Here is a 15,467-nt window from a genome sequence, read left to right on the forward strand (position 1 = left end):
GCCCTGTATTGGCCAGAATCACCGTTTCTTCTCATCTCTATAACCATGTCTATGTCGGGAGCTTTTGAAGAGGATGGAGTAATCTCACACATGTCCAGTACTTGGAACAGTGCCTGGCATGCAACAACTATTAATCCGTTTCTATTTCTTCCTTGCTGTTCCCTTACATTTTTCTTCCCTTTAGATATTTTAATTGAAGTGGTTTGGCTTTAACATCAAATAGTGATTTCTTATGCTCTTTTTGAGCTACCTATAGAAAGGACACAAAACATTTAAATTCTTTGGAATATAAATCAAGGTAATGTCTTTCCCCTTCTCCATACCAAGTCAAACTGCTTTTGTCTACTATCAAAACTTCATTTATTACATGAAGATATATATTTTGTTAGAATTCAGAAGTTACTCAATTGCACAACAGAAATACTAGATTCATAGTGATTTAAAATGAAGAATGTAGCTTGCAGGTTATATCTGTCATGGAATATAACTAAAAATAAAGAAAATTTCAGGATCAGAATTTCTAAATTTAGTAAGTATATACAGGAAACAGAGCCCACTATTCAGAAATAAGCATTAGAAAATTAATGCTATTTGGAAGTAAAATCTTGAAGAGATTGTGTGTGTGTTTGTATACAACTGACATAAAGTTTCTCAAAAGAAGAAATAATCCAGTCGAGAAATAATTTGCTTTTTTATTAAAATGGAGAAACTTAAGTTGCCAGTTTTCAGTGTTCCCTGTTAATGAAGAAATAAAATGGCATGAATAATCTAAACAAGTATATAACTCAAAATGTTCATATATATGATGTGATTACAATTATTTCCCCTTTGGATGAGAATAATTAATTTCAATAATTCCATTTTGATTGACACAATGTAAAAATCACTTTTATTTACCCAAGAATAACACAAGGAGACAATAGAGAAGAGAGCTTGTAGAAGAAAGCATTTTACGAGTTGAATTTGCCCTGGATAAGCCAGACTTGGATAATTTAGGTTTGGCTCTAACCACAATAATATCAATATTAATGGAGAAACTGGCAGAAAGTGCATATAGGTCTGTATTTCATGGCTCTGTAGTTAAAGACCTGGTATAAATTATATTTCCATATAACTTACTATGAGATTCTGGCTCCCTTACATGCTCAGTTTTTAAATGATCACAAGTAAGCTGACAGAGATTTATTTAAAACCTGTCTTTGAATTTTAGGAGACACTCTTGATAATATAAAGCACTGTTTAAGACATGGTGTTAGGACAAAAGCCCACAATTCTCTAAAAGTGAATTACCTATCGCAGTATGGCAAATGCCACAACTCAAGAGAAGTGTGTGATCATAAACATGTTCTTTCGTGAAGGCCTCTAATTCTTCAATAGTTTCTGAACCAGCAATTTCGTTATTTGCATTTCAAAACAAAATTGTAACAATACAATAGAAATTCCTGCAGGTCTGAATCTGCTATACGAAAGGCTTTGTAAGCCTCAGCAATGGTTAGCTTAGCAGTGCAAACAAACAGTCTCTTGACCCCAGGGACTTTCACTCTCATAAGTAAAACGGTATTCCGTAGATATGCACCATTCTGATGAAAATCAGTCCCCTGTCATCTCACAATTTAGCAGCTTTGGGAGTCTTTTCTAACCTAAAGATTTAAGAGCAAGCTGTTGAGGAAATGTACTATACCTTCACACTGTCTGTTTTTCATGTTTCTCTGAAATCCAGGCTTACAGCGACAGAAAACAGATGTTTTTATTTGATTACAATATGCAGCATCTCCACATGGATTCACATTATCTTCACAGGTATATTCAGCGGGAGCTAGGATTTAAAAATATGATCAAAACTGATATAATTCTAATTCCTGAGTGGGAGTCTACTACTTTTCTTAATTTGAAATTACACTTATTATTCCATAGATAACTCTTTTTGAATTTATAAGATTACGGTCTTCTCCCCATATAAGCCCTCATTTCTTATAAAGGTATAGAAGCAGATAAAAACCAAAATCAATTACATTAGGGATAGTTTAGACCAAGCTGCCAACAGCTGATATTTACAGCTGTGATTGAGCTATACTACTTTCCAAAAGGAATTCGAGAATCAATGGCTCTAATGACAGTCTATCTTTACCATGGTACAATGTACAAGAGTCACATTCTTCTCTAAGAACCAAACCATTTCCTAGAAGCTACCTAGAGATGTAGGCATCTATTGCTAACTTAAACTTAGTATTCAGGAACTTAGTCAAGGGTACTACCATGTTACTCAAGCAAGAGGTTAAATCATCAGTTCCTAAACACATACAGGGAGCAGCATTTGAGTTTGTAATATGTTCCAATGGACATGGACTGCAATACAAGTTAGGACAGACTATGTGTTATTTGTAGTTTCCAGCATGGTAGTTGCAACTTCATTGCTTTATCTCCAATTCAGGAAAATATTTTAGAGTGCAAATAAAAGAGAGGGACATTATTATAGGGGTAACATTGAATTAGCTCTATTTTACTTAAACAAATCTAATTACATGAGAAATATGAAAACCTTAATTATCAGAAATATAATGTTAATTCCCACTGATTCTTGACTATTTTGTAATTAATTGAAATACACCAGTGGAATTATATACACCACGATTGAGATATACATGGCCATATCCTTGTGGATACTGCTTCAACATCCAGTGAGGAACAACTTATATATAAATGAGAGCAAAATAAAAGACTCAAGAATTGGAACTATTTTGTGACTTTTACAAGCAATAAGAATTAAAGGTCATAAGCTTAATTAGTTTTCTCAACATGGAAAAATCAGATATCAAACATTAAACACAAAATTATTCACAATCAAGGTCTCATAACTCAAGTATCATAGCACTCTAACTGAATAAAATAATGATGTCGTTTTTGAGAATGACTTAGCAATGGATTAAGATTTTAAAACATTAAACAAATTATTAAGACCTTTACCATCATTCAAATGAATATCACTGTTTGTAAGATTCAGAAACTATTAAATTTATATTTTATAAATAAAATATTAAGGAATATAGATTTCTTTGCTGATATCAAGGTCTGTATTTGGATAAAGTTTCAGCTTTAACAAATATACCCATAGCAAAATCAACCTTTCCTACCTCATACTTTAAATTAATTAAAATGATATTCTAAGGTTACTTTGGCAAAGGCCTAAAGACAAGTATTACTTAAGCACATTTTGAAGAGCAATCTTTTCTCACAGCAGTAAAGAAAATTTTAGTCATGTTGAAGCAGAAACTGAACTTGTGTGTCGCTGCATTTTAACAGGAAACAAACTCACTTATTCTGCAGGCTTGTTCGTCTGAACCATCTCCACAGTCATCAAGCTGATCGCACTGGAGGTCCATGGGGATACATTTTTTATTACTGCAAGCAAACTCATCTTTTTTACAAGGTCTTGCTTTATATGTAAGCTTACCTATAGAGTTATTTAAAAAATGATCAGCACTTCAGAGAATCAAAACAAATTTATTGAGTCTATAACAGGTTTAAGATTTTGCTAAACACTATGAAAAACATAGATCCATAATCCTTTATTTGAAGCTCTTGGGGCTAAATGAAAAAAAAAATTCTGAAATTTTTGATTCTTAGAAAAATAACACTGTATTTACCCTATAATAAATAACACTATATTTCCACAGGAAAATTTTTTGAATATTCACCCTAAGTGAGATTTTTTTTTTTTGGTTTTGCTGCATATTTTAGTAAAACTTTTGGTTTTTTGTTTTAATTTCTGAATTGTGAAAAAGGGACTGTGTACGCATACATACAATCTATATAAACACTTTTCCCCCAAGAAGTTGTTTAACAGAATATTTTAAACCACTATATTGTTTCTCTCATTCAGTATTTTCTAGAATAAAGTACTTATAACCAATGGAGATTTACAGACCTGGAGGGAGTGGATAAAGTTGCACAGCTCTACTATGCAAATCAAATGTTAGTGGATTATCTTCATACCCTGTCAGAAAATCAAGTGCCTGAAAATATACCCTCAGACATGCCACATGAAAATATTTTTTTTAATTTTTTGAGCCCTAAAATCATTATATTATCTGTAGCTGTCACTGAATCAATTATTTCACATTAAAAAGATTTACCACCACAGGGATCTTCATCTGAATTGTCCCCACAGTCATCAACCCCATTGCACATTTGCTCAGGCTGCAGGCATATTCTGTTATTTCTGCATCTGTGCGGTCTTGTGGGTGGGCAAAGAAATTTTTCTGAAAAAAAAGAAAAAACAAAAAACAAAGCAGCTCCTTTGGGTACACTGACTTATGAAGAACCATCCTTCTTTTGTCTTCCTTTTATTTTCTTCCTTTTCAAATCCATAATCTAGCTTTTCTGAATATCTTTTGTTGTGGAAAGTGCTTACATGTAGATACTAGAAAAATGTGTGATAATAGAAGGTATGATCCTAATTATCTATATTAACCACAGAAAAGAGTACACAGCTGAAATGTTGAATGAAGTAAGAAAAGGAGCCAAACATCATGGTTTTATTTCCAAATGCTTTATCTTAGCTGACTTCCCCTAGTGTACCAAATTAATTTATGCCTACGGTTTATACAACATGGCAGGACACAGCTATCTGAAAGAGCAATTTCACACAGAATAGAGCTTGAGCAAGCATATGTTATGGATCCAAAATTGAAAATAGGTCATTCAGAAAAAAAAAAAAATCCCAACAACACTATAACTGTGTTTCTTACTCTCCGTCTCCATAAACAAATGGGCCGATATGTATTTAAGGCAAATAAGGTGATCTTATTTATTTATTTTTAATGTGTGTGTGTGTGTGTGTGTGTGTGTGTGTGTGTGTGTGACTTAAATAAACAATTAAAGCCAGGGAATTTTACACTTGTCCTTTCCATCACTATCGAATCTGAAGACTTCTACCCCTAAAGTAGGAAACATCTCTAATGTCTTCCCAGTCTCATATGCTGAATACTGCATGGTTCTATCATTGGTCCCCTGATGTTCTCACTTTTGAATTCTCTGCTTAGATATTCTCATTCATTCTCATGGATTTACTTGACGCTATATTCTGAAGACTTTCAATTTGCTATCTAATTCTAGCGTCTCATAGTTAATTATAGGATGTTCCCTTGGGAATTTAAAATTCAATAAGTTCAAAGATCAGTTCTTCATCATCTTCCCTTGATCACCTTCTCCTCAAACAAGCTCTGTCATAATTCCATAGTTTAGTTTGTGGCACATAATAGCCACAAGTTTGGGATTATTCTAAATGCATCTCTCACTATGCTTCAACTCTTATTAGTCAACAAGTGCAGTTGGTATTGTCCCAAATTTGCCCTCTTATCTCCATGCATAACCAGTTACAACTCCAACAGCTCAGCTATTCATTATTTCTTACAGAGATGACTGTCGTAGAATCCTTAATCTCAGTTTCACTGCCCAACCTAAAATCCTCCCAAAGCCACCAGAACAGCAATCTGATAATTTCTTCCATAGCTATTCATCACTTCCAGAATAAAATTTAAGATACTTTACATGGCATAACAGACTTATCATTATCTTGTCCATGCCACTCCTACAGACTCATCCCTTGTCACTCTTTATTAGCTCCTTAAATATGCCATATTCCTTCTTGCCACTTTCCTTGTTTTAATTAAAATCTATTTCTCACTCTAAGCAGAGTTCCTCCCCTTCAGGTTTTTTAGGAATGTCTCTTAAATTGCTCAAACCTCATGTTATCTCATATTTGAAGACATCATAATTTCCTACTATGGCTTCCAGAACTTTGCTACTATATATTCACATTCTATTTTTTAAAATAAACTAAAAACAAAAACTGTTATTTTGAGGGCCAGGCATTTGGTTGTATTTTTTTCTTATCGCTATTTTCTCATTAACCTTATAAACATCACCCCCTCCCCAATTCACTGAAGACTGTAGCACCGTCCCTCACAGCTATTTCTCTCCATCTAAATTATTCCAGCATCCTAGGTGACATCAACATCCATATGAGCAAACCAGCCAATAACTGCACCTCTTAACTTCCTGATTTTCTCATACCCAATGTCCTTTTACTCTAATCCACCTAGGCCACCCATTCTTCTAGAAGGTTGTGGATATGGGTGGATTTCAACAAATTTATCTTCTTAATTCATCCAATGACAGTTCCTGCTGCCTGCAGATAAGAAACACTGACACAGCCAGATTTGCTATTTCCTCCAATTGCTTCATTTACAAAGCCACTAATTTTAAAACTCTGACCAAATTGTGACAACAATCTCCAATTAGCCAACTTTTTAATTCAACCAGTCTCATTAAAGATGTTTTTTCAGTCTTACCTGAAACTTTAGCCCATTGATACGTCTAACTCTTCCTTATTTACCATTGCTTTTTTTCTCTTTACTTCCCTTTCTGTTGACATTAGATTCCACATTCCATTTTTAATTTACTTATTTGATATTTATTGATGACCTTTATATGTTGGACATTTTTCTAAGTCCTTTTAGAAAATCACGTGTGTCCAAATAATCTGGATTCTCTGGCCCTTTTGCTTTTTTCATCTTAATTATCTAACAGAATCCCAAACTTAGATGAATGAAACCATCTGCTATCCCAATGTCTGCATCTGGGAAGCCCAGGAATGTTGCAGATGGCCATACTCCAACACCAACTGATATCACAAATATGAATATTTATCAATGCCAGATAGGACCTGAACACTATTTGGAAATCATTCATTTATATCTATATCTATATTTATATCTATCTATATATAATGTCACTCTTACCCTTTGCAGTAATGATTCAAATCTGCATTCCTTTTGAATCTCCCTACCACACCAACATTTCATATTCTATATATGAACATGCTTCCTTACTATACATAAAAAAGTGGAAATAAAAAGATTAAAAAATGTTATTATATCATTAAATATGTGTACATCCACCTGCATCTGCATATAGTCTATCAACTCATTTCAAGGGGTCACTACCCTTACCTAAAACTAATTTTTTCACTTGCTCTGAAGCTTAATTTCCCCTGCCTCTTCAGGAACTATCCCATCTTTCTTGAAACATTTTATTACCTTTGTATTTCTCTTGTCATACTTCCTTTTTTTTTTTGCTTATCCTTTTGTTATCACTCACCTGAGTCTCTTCTGGCTGTTAATATTTATCTAGATGTTGGTGGCCCTCAATATTCTATCCTAATCCCCTCCTTTTATGTTTTACTCCCTCCCAGCCTAAATCTTACAAATTCCATAGTATTTACTACTACATTTTATGCTGACTCTCAAATTTGTATTTCTAGACCAGCTCTTTAAGCTCTAGAACCAAATATCTAGCACCTACTTGAAATGTGTACTTGAATGTCTCCTCAGATGCATCTCAAGCCAGACTTCTAATCTTTACTTGCAAAACTGTTCCTTTTCCTGTGTTCCCCATCTATTCAAATGTGCAAGCGAAAACAGCCTATAAATTATACTGGGCAACTTCCTCTCTCTTGCCTCCTATAACTACTCCATTATTTAATCCAATTCATTTTGCTTTTTAAATCACATTCAAACTGTGTATACCTTGCCATCATGGTCTGTCATTATCTTAATCCAAGCTACCCGCATAGCTTGCCTTGAGCTCTGCAATTGTCTTAATTATTCTTGCCTATTTCTATCCAATATTTGTGAAATATAAATATGACTATGTGCCTCCTCTATTTTAAATTCTATAGTATTTTTAATTGCTTTCAGGCTAAATCTAAAAATCCCTATCTAGACTCACAAGTTTCCATGTATCTCTTCTGTCTCTTCAGTTTCATCCATTATCCATCTTGCTCTGTATTCTCCAAGCACACATATCTTTCAGCTTCTCTAGTAAACTATGGTTCGCTCTACCTCAGGGCCTTTCTACATCTTGTTTCCTTTGCCTAAAATGTTGTGTCATCCACTCTCACTCCATGCCTTTCACCTACCTGGCAGCTATAAATTTCTCAGACTCAAACTCAAATGTTACTTCTTATAATCCAAGATTGAGTAAAATCCTTCTTTTCTATATTTTTATAACTTATTTTACTTTTTCTTCATTGCACGTATCATAGTTCATAACTATATATTTTTGTGATCATTAATATCCCTCTTCCACTAGACTCTCAGCTCTGTGAAGTCTGGGTCCATATCTGTTTCTCTCATCATTATATCACCACAAATAACCACAGTCTCTAGCTTAACAAATATTTATTAAATGAATGATTGATACTTTCCCCCACACTGTTCTCTATGCCTATGGTGACTTTTATCCTAGATCTTTCAAAACTGTAGCTTTCTGAATTCCCCTTCAGGCAGAGTTCATCTTATCCCTCTCTGCCTTGTCTTTACTTAATTCTACTATTGCTTAAAATATAATTTATGGAAATTACTATTTTCCAACCAGAATAAGATCTCCTTGTCAAAGAGAACCATGCTCTGTTCAGGTTTTTTTTTTTATTCCAATTACTTAGCACGGTCTCCAGAACATCATAGCTTGACTCATGTTGATACTGATGACTGAGGGGAATGCAAAAATATTCACAGAATTAAGCTGGATGTATTTTACAAGTTTTCCAGCAGCTATGCAGCATGTCCCCGAGAATCACTTCCTTGAAGTGGTTCTTGGGGGGTGACTCTGGAGCCCCACGTGGTTAATTAGTTTCCAAACATGTCCTATTACACTCAATAGTTTTGTGCTGAAGTGGAATAGAGAATAGAAGAAAAAAACATAGTTTATAAAAATAATAGATTTTGGCTTGATATTGGTAAACTCATATTTTTTCAACTATTATGATTCAGAAACAATACTATCTCTGGTCATTCTCTAGAGTTCACTTTGTAAGATTATGTAGAAGAACTGAAATTGAAATTTAGTTATATCACTTATCAGTTGTACCTACAGAGATCAATTCTCTAACTACTGTTTTTTCAAGTTTTAAAACATGTTTAAAATAAAGCTGCCTCTTTGTTTCAGATTTTTTTTCTTCAACTGTAACATTTGTAGTCAATATCATCATCTATCAAAATAATTAGTTTAATTTGATATACCAAATAGAACATAGAATTTAAGAACATACACTCATGCTATGCTTTCTTTAATTCACCTGATGTGCTATTTAGTTATATCCAAAGTAGTAGTATTTTTCTTTAAATTAAAAGTTAAATTACCTTTTTTGCTGAGATTAGCAAAAGAATGAGATGAAGAACAAAAGTGTTTACGAAATACAGGAAATCATTTAATTTAGTGATCTAAAGGCACACATTTATATTTATAGTTCGTGGTTGCATAATCACGCTTGTGACTAATGTCAGAAGTAACTTGAATTTGAAGAAGAAATAATTTTTGTTAAGATTTTCAGATTTAAATGTTAAATAACTCCTAATTGCAGTTCTCTGCCTAACATTTGTAAGATATATATATAGATATAGATAGGTAGATAGATATAGATAGATAGATAATGTCTGTATATCTCTATGTATATTTATTTCCCTTCTCTGAATAACCACAGTCTCAGTAGTGGGTGACTTGTGGAAGTACATGATTTGATTATGCACATTTTTTCCATGCTTATATGTCAAAAAAATTGTTTTAGCCTAAAACACCAATTGGGAATAAAGTCAAAGTCCTTATATGAACTTTACTCAATTCAAAAGGTCAACTACTCTAAATCCTCCTAGACAGACCATAATCTATTTTTTGAATACTGCTAACATGTGCAAGTTCAGATTTAGGAGGGCTCTCTATAAAGTCATAAACTTTGAGCAGGGTTATCTCTTATTACCTGACCAAAAGCTGTATCTGTGGTTATACTTTATCTACCTAACCCCAGGACGGTAAAATTTGTGGTTCACCTCACCACTTCATCGATTCACGCTGGCGCACTACATCAGGAGATGAGAGTACAATCTAGAGCCACGTGAAATGCCATACCACACATGTCAGGGGCTTCGTCAGAGTTGTCTCCACAGTCATCTTCTCCATCACACACCCAGAAATGTAGTTTGCAGAGGGAATTATTGCAAAGGAACTCATCCGCTCTACATATATTTCCTCCTTTATTTTAAAACAAAAAAAAAGACAGAGGGATATAGCATAATTAATTCCAGTCAGCAAAACACACCCCTAGAGGGGTGGGATAGGGAGGGTGGGAGGGAGACACAAGAGGGAGGGTATATGGGGATATACGTATACATATAGCTGATTCACTTTGTTATACAGCAGAAACTAACACAACATTGTAAAGCAATTATACTCCAATAAAGATGTTAAAAAAAAGAATACAGGGACATTCTAACTTAAAATTAAATACATCCACCACAGGCAAAGGACCCAAAGTACGAATAAACTTAGTTGTATGTCTAGATGTGTAGCAATATATAGCAGAAACAGCAATGGTTAGGGAGATAGGAACTTGCTTTGTCTTGCTTTGGAAAAGTGTATTAATTTCTATGGGGCTCAACATCTTCATATGCTACAAAAGAGGTATGGTTAAGGTTTATAAATTCATATTTGTAAGGAATACATGGGGAAACCACACAAAGAAACTTGATGGGAATTTAAAATTAAGATTAATAAGATTGCTCTCAGAGAATTATATTACCAATTTAAATTTCATATATAAGTAGTATCATTTCATTATTGGTGAGATTTGATGATTGAAGGTATTAACATATTAAAAATGGATATGTTTATTAAAACACGGAGCTGGGGAGTGATGGTGCTCATCCTTGCAAGCCTAGAAAATTCCAAGAAAGAAGCATTGTTCATTTTATGTATGTACTTTGGAGAGAATAATGAGCCTAGGCTTGTGAGAGTCAATAAGCTCTTCTTGTTCTGAGTTTTGACTTGCACACTAATCTCTAGTAATTCACTTCCAGTAGCAAAGATTTAACTTAGGAAATCACAGAATCAGATTTGGGTTTTAGAATGACAACACTAGCTACAGTGAGGAAAACTTAGAAATGAAGACAGGGAGAGTAAAGCCAAGGTGGGAGGAAAAAGACCAATTTGAAGAGGGCTTGCAGCAATTCAGAAAACAACTGATGGAAACCTGATTTAGAGTAGCTACATTTGAGAGCTCTTCAGGAGGTAGAATCCTCAGGATCTGATGGCTAACTAGATGAGGGTGGTAAAGGAGAGTGAGTAGTCAAACACAGTACTACTCAATTTTTGGTTTGTTTGGATCATTCAGTGAATGTTGGTGTCATTCAATAAATAAAAGATCACATTAGGAGGATCAGGTTTAGTGGAAATAATGACACAATTCATTTAGGTTACTGGTAAGACAATCATGTGGTGATATTTAGCAGGCTAGTGGATAAATGTGTCTGAAATATGGGATAGGTTTCTGAGGTGTAAATGTAGAGTCGGGAATGATCAGAATACAGTTATTATTTGAAATTTAGAAAAGAACACAGAGAAAATCAGCGTTTAAAGTTTGAATAGATAAAGAGGAATCTAACAAAGAGACTGAGAAGTAGCCAGAGTGGTTGGAGAAATACCTGAAAACTTTTCTAACAAGAAGGTAATAGCACATTTAAATGATGTTAAGAGAGTAGTTATAGTGAAGTGGTGGTGGGTTTAGTGAAATGTTTGTAGTTGGTTATTATAGATGAAGAATTTGTAGTCCAGAAGTTTACCCTTAAAGGGGAGGAAGAAAAGAGGAAGTTAAGGAATTCAGTAGACAAGGTAATGTTGAGGATACAGAAGAGAGAAAAGGTAATTCAGATAATGAGTTCCTTGAGAATCAAGAAAGTGTGAAGGATTTGAGATCTAAAGCAAAATAAAAGGATTATCCTTAGGCTGGAAGACAAGTCTTCCATTTCAAGATAAAGGAAGGAGGAAATGCTAGGCACAGCTATACGTAGCTTAGTTAATTTTGTGTCTAGATGTTGAAAAAAGCTCATGATTTTTACTATTGCTATGAGGTGGAATATGAGAAAATAAATCAACTTTTTAAAAACCAGATATGGTTAATGGTAGAGAGAGATGATTAAAAACACATAGGTAGATTGCTTAGAATCTTGAGTGGTAGTTGAAGCTGAGGCCAGGAATTTATAGTGATACCATTCAGAACGGGTCTAAGTTTTCCTGCAAAAATGCTTAACAGAACTGGTACAGCTTAAATTGACACCTCTGAGCACTAACAAACTAAGACACAGAAAAAGGCAGTTCCTTGGTGAGTGCAGCAAGGTGAATGTCACCATGTGAGACTTCTGACAGTACAATATCTGGCATTGGGATGCCCCTTTCTTTCAAACATCGGCAATGTTCAACTCTAAAAATGCCCTGATTTTTAAAATAATCTCAATTATCAAAATCAATGCAAGAAAATATATTACCATTTAGGAAGTCTGAAAACAAAAAGATATAACATGAACAGCCTTTAGTATTAAAGATATGAATATTGGTTTGAGGTGAGCTTTGGCTTAATTCAATATCAAAATCCATAGAATATGAAATAGAGTTGTATTCTTTCAGAATAAAGATTTTAATGACTAAATCTCATCACATGTTTCATTCTAAAATGGACTAAATTCAAACAGAATTTGCGAACTCTTGACATCCTCTGATTATTTTAAAAAACTCTATTTGTAGCACATCAGTCTTGTTAAAAGGAAAGAAAATGAGTTCCGAAAGGTATTGCATTACATAATATTATCATTTTCCCCATAAGAGTGTGGGACATGGGACTTGCCTGGCAGCCCAGTGGTTAAGACTCCAGGCTTCCACTGCAGGGGACACAGGTTTGATCCCTGATGGAGGAACCAAGATCCTGCATGCCACAAAGTGTGGCCAGAAATAAATAAATAAATAAAACAAAAAAAAGTGTTGGACATGCCACTATTTTTATTAAGAAGAAGAGAAATATAAATGAAATCATAATTGTAGCAGAAAGGCAAAGGTTTTATGATAACCTACGAAAGGTTTCCTATTGTACTAGGAAGAATTTGCATTGAAAAATATGCATGGGGGGGTTTTTCCAAGACATCTTAACAAGCTTATTTTGAAATGGCATGAAGCACACATAAACAATTAAAAACAGTTATTATTTAAAGAGATTAGCTGGATTAAAATCCCGGTTTCCTAGTTATGTTCTTGATCAGCTCAATGGGAGATTATTAGAAAAATAGATAAGTATATATTAATTAACAACAACCTATGTCTAAATATAACTTAGCTCTTGGCAGTTTCATAGAAATTTGGACAAGTGAATCATCACAGAAAATAATCATCTAGAGTTCTCATCTTTATTTGGGTTGAGATAAGCTTAAATATATAATATTTTATAATTTCTATAATAATATACACATTTGAGCTGATAATTACTAAAAAGAATAACTACCTTTTCCAACAAAATTGCTATAAAGAATAAAGTTTGAAAGCTCAGGCCAAAACAAACACCAGGTTTCCTTAAGGCAACATGGTTTACCTTTAAAAAGGTGACTGCTGGGCTTCCCTCGCAGTGCAGTGGTTAAGAATCCGCCTGCCAAGGCAGGGGACATGGGTTCGAGTCCTGGTCCAGGAAGATGCCACATGCCGTGGAGCAACTAAGCCCGTGTGCCACAATTACTGAGCCCGTGCGCCATGACTCGTGAAGCCCGTGTGCCTAGCGCCTGTGCTCCACAATAAGAGAAGCTACCACAATGAGAAGCCCGCACACTGCAACGAAGAGTAGCCCCCACTCGCGGCAACTAGAGAAAGCCCTCATGCAGCAACGAAGACCCAATGCAACAAGAAATAAATAAATAAATTTATTTTTTAAAAAAAGTGAATGCTGCTTTTAATTCCATAGTATTTGGGATTTCAGTCCTTTTAAAGTAAACCAGTAAAATTGATTCACATTGAAAATGTTCCATGTTTATCCTGCAGCTCTCTTATCTTCCAGCCCCCAGCACTTAGCCCCTGTTAGCTCACGTGTCCAGATTTGAGATGAATGGACGTAACATTTAACAGAAGAGATGTTTATTCTGGCATTTTATCTCCTCAGTGCCTTGAAGTGCTTTTTTCCAATACCTAAACAACTTCCTGGAAGCAAATCAAATACTAGAAATCTGAACTTGGTCATGCCTTATGGTACATCCATACAGGATCAAACACTTTAACCAACAAGGTATTCCATTGGAATTTAATTACCTAGCAGCAAAGGAACCCAAGAAATGTTAGAAGCAGAGATAGGGAGGGTAGGGGAGCTTTAACATATTTCTAAATGGTTGAATTAAAAGCTCTCAACTCTTTTTTTAGTCAGTAAGCTTAAACATTTAATAGTCATTTTAAATCTGAAAGTTATCTCAGGTTTCAAATACTATAATGTTCAGTTTTTTACTTTAGTGTTTGATTTTTTAACCTGGAATCCTTTGTTCAAACACATTTTTTAAGGAAATCCAATATTAAAATAGTAGCTAAATCCTAAAAGGATTGCCCACCACCACCCACCCTCCCAGGCACACACACTCACTTTCCAGGTGTTTCTACAGCTGTTGGAGACATTTCACTGTGGCTGGACTTGATAGTATGAAAACATGAGCACAGAAATGTCCATGGAGATAAGACAAGAAACTGGACTGCTTGATTCTCATCTCAGTAAATTCTCTGTGCTGTTACATAGTTCAAATCCCATCACCCCTTCCTTTTTTAATATCAGAAAACTCTTCAAAAGCCTTGGAAAATTCCTCAACATGCATAATATTAAAACCAAGTTCTATAGCATGACTCTTCAATTACTTGTGGCTCCTAAACATATCACTTCCCTCACCTCTGTGACTTTGAACACAATGATCCCACTGCCTGAAATGTACTCCCACATTTTGCTTGCATACCTAATTTTTCACATCAAGAAACTCATATTCCAACAGGGAAGCTTAGTCAAATAATACAGAAGTGATTATATTAGAAGGAAGAACATGACAACAGGAATGCAATCAAATGGTTCCTAGGGAAACTAAAAAAAGACTGCAATTTGGTTGAAGACACAGTAGTAACTGAGATGGACTTAAAAGAATAGATATAATTTTTCTGGCAAAGGTATTGAGATGGCAAAATAGTAGAATAATCAAGAAAGATGTTGAAAAGCATGGAGGATATTGCTTGAATATTATCTTCCAGTTTGGCTAGAATTTAGGGTACATAAAGAGAATTAGTAGAGTTATAAGACTGGAAAGGTGAAATGGGATCATTGTCTTATAACCCTGACTGCCAGGTTGTGATATTTGTATCTAACGAGGAAGAGTTTTAAGTAAAGATTGACATAACCAGAGTTACACTTAAATAAGATGAACATGGCAGCAGTGAATAGGAGGTACTGGTGACCAATTGGGTCACTAATAGCCCAGACAGGAAGCCATGAGGAAAAGAACAAGACTGGTGACAGTGACTTAAGCTGAGGGGATGGAGCTTATTAATTAGAAAATGGTAAATGATGAGTAGTTGTG

General features: G+C 34.5%; 1 protein-coding gene across 1 annotated transcript in view; it reads right to left on the reverse strand.

The window, feature by feature from the left end:
• LRP1B (LDL receptor related protein 1B) overlaps positions 1-15,467 on the reverse strand; it is a gene marked incomplete at both ends in the record, with an annotated part of 1,860,945 nt that overhangs the window by 128,394 nt on the left and 1,717,084 nt on the right. The window contains 4 exons of the mRNA XM_079710778.1: positions 1,682-1,816; positions 3,314-3,451; positions 4,134-4,259; positions 9,967-10,089. Of these exons, the coding sequence (XP_079566904.1) occupies positions 1,682-1,816; positions 3,314-3,451; positions 4,134-4,259; positions 9,967-10,089 (522 nt within the window). The remainder of the gene's footprint in view (positions 1-1,681; positions 1,817-3,313; positions 3,452-4,133; positions 4,260-9,966; positions 10,090-15,467) is intronic.

The sequence above is a fragment of the Hyperoodon ampullatus genome (genome assembly GCF_949752795.1).
Source record: "Hyperoodon ampullatus genome assembly, chromosome: 8".
NCBI classification, from domain to species: Eukaryota; Metazoa; Chordata; class Mammalia; order Artiodactyla; family Ziphiidae; genus Hyperoodon; species Hyperoodon ampullatus.